The 6,000-nt window shown below is 50.2% G+C and overlaps 1 protein-coding gene across 6 annotated transcripts in view; it reads left to right on the top strand.

The window, feature by feature from the left end:
• STK10 (serine/threonine kinase 10) overlaps positions 1-6,000 on the top strand; it is a 131,593-nt gene that overhangs the window by 75,163 nt on the left and 50,430 nt on the right. For all 6 annotated transcript variants that reach the window (XM_024116318.3, XM_028497400.2, XM_024116317.3 and 3 more), the window contains 3 exons: positions 2,682-2,754; positions 3,725-3,919; positions 4,503-4,584. In XM_024116318.3, coding sequence (XP_023972086.1) covers positions 2,682-2,754; positions 3,725-3,919; positions 4,503-4,584 — 350 coding nt within the window. The remainder of the gene's footprint in view (positions 1-2,681; positions 2,755-3,724; positions 3,920-4,502; positions 4,585-6,000) is intronic.

The raw sequence follows: 6,000 nt of genomic DNA, 5'->3' as shown, positions 1-6,000 counted from the left end.
ACCGGGGCGCGAACCCGTTTCCCCTGCATCGGCAGGCGGACGCGCAACCACTGCGCCACCAGGGAAGCCCCTGAGTTTAGTTTTTAATGAAGATGAAACTTGGCCCCTGAAGGCCGAAGCACTGGAGAAAATTCCTCTTCGTGGCGCTGGGCTCTTCCCTTAGCAGCGGGTGTGTGAAGCAAGACTGGTGGTCGTGGATGTGTGTGTAAAGAGAAATTATATTTATTTATTTTCTCTTAGTCCTGAAAGTCATACGCGTTTCTCACAGCAAACTTCGGGAATTCAGAAAATAGAAGAAACCTCGTCTAATCTTACCACGCACAACCATTTAAGCAGGCTGGTACATTTCCTCCAATAATTCAAAATATATTTTTGCCCTTTTGTGGGGGAGGGAGTGGGCCATAATTCTGACCATACAATATACATCCTCCCCCTTTCCCATTTAACCTATATAAATATACCAATAAAATATTTTAATATTCTATTAAATATTGAAATATTTAAATGTTATTTTAAATTTTTAATTTATTTTTACTTCCAGTTTTATTCAGATATAATTGACATTCAGCACTGTATCAGTTTAAGGTCACAGCATAATGATTGGACTTACATATGTCATGAAATGATTATCACAGTAAGTTTAGTGAACATCCATTTGTATAGTTACAAAATGAAAGAAAAAATGTTTTTCCTTGTTATGAGAACTCTTGGGATTTACTGTGTTACCAACTTTCATATATAACACCCAGCAGTGTTAATTCTATTTATCACGTTGTACATTACCTCCCTAGGACTTATTTATCTTATAACTGCAAGTTTGTACCTTTGACCACCTTCATCCAATTCCCCCTCCCCCGAACGCCTACACATCTGATCTATTTTTCTATGAGTTTGCTTTGAAGTATAATTGACAACACTATGCTGGTTTCTGGTGCACAGCATAGTGAGTCGATTTCTACACATTACAAAATGATCACCATGGTGAGTCTAGTTACCATCTATCACCACACAAAGATATTACACGATTATTGGCTATATTCCCTACGCTGTACATTTCATCCCCGTGACTCATTTGTTTTGTAATGGGAAGTTTGTACCTCTTAATCTTCCTCACCTATTATCATTATGAAATGTATGTTAAAATTTAATATTAATGTGTATAATTTAGTATTAAAATATTGAATAAAGTACTTCAAAACTTTAATGACTACAAAATATTACACTGTGTGTGTATCACATTTTTCTTAATCTGTTCAGTTGTTTACCCTTTACCTTCTTTCTTACCTCTCCTAATTTCCTAGTTCATCTTGTTCTGTGTGTGTGTGTGTGTGTGTGTGTGTGTGTGTGTGTGTGTGTTTGGTACACCATCTTAAATTCTTTTTTTAAAAACATATTTATTTACTGATTTATTTATTTGGCTGTGCCAGGTCTTAGTTGCGGTGTATGGGACCTTTAGTTGTGCCATGCGAACTCTTAGTTGCGGCATGCATGCGGGTCTAGTTCCCCGACCAGGGATCGAACCTGGGCCCCCTGCATTGGGACCATGGAGTCTTAACCACTGGACCACCAGGAGAGTCCCTTAAATTCTTTTTGGAAAAGACAGAATATATTATATATTGCATACAAGAAGTTTTAAAATCACTCCCTGAAAGCTAAGCAGTTGTGATTGTTTTAAACTCGTCTCTGTTATGATGGCACTTCGGTGAATATCGTTACGCATAATTTTTTTTTAACATTTAAGATTTTTTCGGGCTTCTCTGGTGGCGCAGTGGTTAAGAATCCACCTGCCAATGCAGGGGACACAGGTTCAAGCCCTGGGCCAGGTAGATCCCACATGCCGCGGAGCAACTAAGCCTGTGCGCCACAACTACTGAGCCTGCACTCTGGAGCCCGCGAGCCAAAACTACTGAGCCTGTGAGCCACAACTACTGAAACCCGCACACCTAGAGCCCGTGCTTCGCAACAAGAAAAGCCACCGCAGTAAGAAGCCTGCGTGTACTGCAATGAAGTGTAGCCCCCACTGGCCGCAACTAGAGAAAGCCCACGCACAGCAACAAAGACCCAATGCAGCCAAAAATAATAAAAAATAAATAATAAAAATTTAAAAAAATGATTATTCCATTAAGGTAGATTCCTAGATTTGGAACTACTGCACCAGAAGAGTATGGATATTTGAAAGGTTCTTGCTATTTATTGCCAAACTGCTTTCCTGAAAGCCTCTCCAATTTATATTCTTTTTTTAAAAAAAATATTTGTTTATTTATTGGCTGTGTTGGGTCTTAGCTGCGGCACCTGGGATCTAGCATTGCGGCACGCGGGCTTCTCTCTAGTTGCGGGCTTCTCTCTAGTTGCGTTGTACAGGCTTGGTTGCCCCGCGGCATGTAGGATCTTAGTTCCTCGGCCAGGGATCGAACCTGCACCCCCTGCGTTGGAAGGTGGATTCTTAACCACTGGGCCACCAGGGAAGTCCCCTTCAGTTTCTATTCTTATTAGCAAGTAGGAAAGTGCATGTCTCAATACATCTTACAGCAGTAGGTATTGTTTTTTAATGATCACTAGTTTGCTAGATAGAAAATGGCATCTGTTAGTTGATTTGGAACGTGTGTCTCTGAGTCCATGCCCCAGGGCTGTGGGTGGAGGAATGTCCATCCAGTACTCTATGTGAGATTCTTGCCTTGCAGCTGACTTCGGTGTGTCTGCCAAGAATCTGAAGACTCTGCAGAAACGAGATTCCTTCATAGGAACGCCTTACTGGTAAGTCGTGTAGCTTCTGGAAATGGGATGGTGGACTGAACGCTACACCTCCAACTCTCCATGGTTCCTCTGGCTGGTCTAGAGGAGAGAGGACAGAGGCAGGGGCTCCTGAGTCAGTCTGCTGGGTCTGAGCCCAGATCCCCTCACTTACAAGCGCTGAGACCTTGGCCATGTTGCTCAGCTTCGTGTGCCTCAGTTTACTCACCTGTAAAATCAGGGGTATAATAGCACCTACATAATGGGCTATTGTGAGGATTGAATGGGATGGTGCATATAGAAAATGCTCCATTAATAAGAACTGACACCCCTGAAAAACGGTTCTTGATTGAGTGCCAGGCATAGGGCTAGGGCCATGAAGATGAACAATACAAGTTCAGTTCCTCTGCTTATATGAAATCTCCCCAGACTTATCCAGTCCATTGTGTTTCCTTCTTTTCCAAAACTATAACTTTAAAAACAAGCAAACAAAAAAACCTGTCTCAGTTTCACACCTAACTACTTTCTGTTTTACTTCCCATCGTGGAGTGAGGTTCTTTTCTTGCTTGCTTATTACTCACTCTTTCTTTCTCTCTCTGCCCTTTATTCCTCTTTCTCCTTTTCTCTCCCATCCCTTCTCTCTGTGCTGTTGTGTTCTCTTCACCCCTCTTCCCGTCCCCAGTTTTCCCTGGGTACCTTCCCCACTGCTCCCACCCACCCCTTCCCCAGGACCCTGTGTTCTGGATTGTTGCTGCCATCTTGTGGTAGGAATCAGAACTGCAGCAGGACTTGGGCATTGGAGCCGCTTGGAAGGCGTCTTTCTGTGAGAAAACGGTCCTAAGGAAGACAGTGGGATGGAAAGGAATGAAAATCATGACTCGGGAGTGCTGCCAACCCCCTGATGCTGGCTTGTGCTGGTCCTTGACCCTGAGTCTCTGAGAAGCGCCTGTGGAGGCCAGGGTCTGAGCCCTCTGTTGTCCCTTGGTTGGTTCAGGATGGCCCCCGAGGTGGTGATGTGTGAGACCATGAAGGACACCCCATACGACTACAAAGCCGACATCTGGTCCCTGGGCATCACTCTGATTGAGATGGCCCAGATCGAGCCCCCGCACCACGAGCTCAACCCTATGCGGGTCCTGCTCAAGATCGCCAAGTCGGACCCTCCCACGCTACTCACGCCTTCTAAGTGGTAAGTGGCCAGGAGGCCTGCCTGAGGGTGTTTGCTGGACGGCCAGCGGGCCTGGGACGCGGGGTGGGGGGATGCGGGGTGCCAGGGCTCTGCCGTCGCTGCTGGGCTCCGCAGTTGGGGAGCGGTTGGGCCTGGGGGTCTGCAGGCCTCTCTGAGCTCCCTGGACCCTCCTGGCTCTTTCCTCCCTCTGTGCTGTGGACATCGGCTCTCCGTCAGAGAGAATGGGTAACCCAGTTAAGCCGGATCCCACTGCAGGAGTAAGAGCCCACGTGAGCCCCAGCAGCCACGTGGCACAACCCTGGGCTGGGAATTGGGGCTCGAACCCCAGCACTGCTGTGTTTCACTGTGTGCCCTTGGGCAAGTCCCTGCTCCTCTGATTTCCACATCCTCTCTGTTGGTGATGTCTGTGACGAGAAAGGCATCTTGAAGGCCCCGTCGCCTCTGCCATTTAGCTTATAAAGGCGCCCTTTGTCCTTTGAAGGGCGTGTCTGGGAAGCACGCGCCTCCCGGGAGAGTGGAGTCAGTGATGTGGGGAGTTTTCTCGGCTCTCGCCCGCTCCCGGCTTACCTGTCTGTCCTCCCAGGTCTGCGGAGTTCCGAGACTTCCTGAAGACGGCCCTGGATAAGAACCCGGAGACCCGGCCCAGCGCTGCACAGCTCCTGGAGGTGAGTGGTCCCCTCTTCCGGGGGGCTGCCTGTCCCTCTGCCTAGCCCTTCCTGTGGACAGATCACCCGTGACCTGGAAGCTGGGTTCGTCCTCCCCCAGCCCAGGCGATGGTGTGCACAACCGTTCACCCATCGGCCGGCGTTCCCTGAGCACCTGCCGCGTGCCGGCCCTCGTGCGGGGAGGGCTGGCTGTGGTAAGGGAGCCCCCAGACTCCTGTCCTCAAGGAGCTTACCTTCCAGTGGGGGAGACAGGCAGCTGATGAGCAGATAGTGCACGTGGCAGGTGGAGAGCAGGGCTGTGGAGGAAAAGAGAACAGCACAGGGGTGGGGGGCCTGGGAGGGGTTGCTCTCCTATAAAAGGAGGACACGAGGGGCTCTGTGCACAGACACCCAAAGGAGGCCAGGGAGCCAGGCACATGGTGCTCAGGAGCAGAGGTGAAGGCCTAGGATGGGGGCACGATTGGTGCAGCCGGGAGAGCCAGGGGGCCGGGGTGCAGGAGGAGGGGTGAGGAGGGGGCAGGGCTGGAGATGAGATCATTGCGGTCCAGGGGCGTGTCCACCCCCAGGTTCAGTGCTTCCCTAAGAGGACACTCGGGATGCAGCATCTAGTCGTACTCTCTACTATGACTTATCACAGCGGAAAGATACAGAGGAAAAGGCACCTGAGGGAAGCCAGGCAGGAGCTTCCAGAGTCCCCTTCCAGTGGTCACATGGTCTGTGCTTAGTTCCCCCAGCTGTGCATTGTGGTGACACGTGTGAGGTGTTGTTTACCTGGGAAGCACGTTGGAGAGCTCGGGGCCCAGGGTTTCACTGGGGGCTGGCCACGTGGGCAGCCTCTGCCTGGCACGGGCAGGGTTCCAGGCTGGCAGGCGTTCAGCATGGGCCACGTCGCTTGCAGTTCAGGCAGAGCTGGCCCCTCTTATCAGTTAATGGGGAGAACCCTCCCCCAATCCAAGTTCCTGGCAAAAGACCAACGGTGGAAGCAGGCCTTTCAAAGAGGAGGGGGACCACGTCATGGCGGGTCATGCAGGACCTCGGGAGGATGCAGGCTTCACCCTGTGTGTGATGGCGCACCCGTGAGGGTTTGGGGGGAGAGAGACACCATCTGACTTACACTTACAAGGCTCCCTCTGGTTGTTGGGTGTGGAATCTCCAAGACCAGCCGGGATGAAAGCTGACTCAGGGAGCATCCCCTTAGCTGGCTGAACGGCCTCCAGGTGGGGAAGTGGATGATTGTCTCCTTGAACCTCTTTGAAATATTGGAGGTAGCGGCGAGCTGCCCTTGCCCGGGGCCGATGCCTCATGTCCTGGCGGGGTGAGTGTTGGAGTGTTTGCAGCTGTGTTTGGAAACACCCGGCCGTCTCTAGCGCGGCTGACCCCAGTCCCCGTGCCACCAAATGCTGTTGGGAGAGGGAG

This window comes from Physeter macrocephalus, chromosome 2 (assembly GCF_002837175.3).
Source record: "Physeter macrocephalus isolate SW-GA chromosome 2, ASM283717v5, whole genome shotgun sequence".
NCBI lineage: Eukaryota > Metazoa > Chordata > Mammalia > Artiodactyla > Physeteridae > Physeter > Physeter macrocephalus.
The sequence above is the reverse complement of the archived record's forward strand: the minus strand, read 5'-3'. Positions and strand labels throughout refer to the sequence as shown.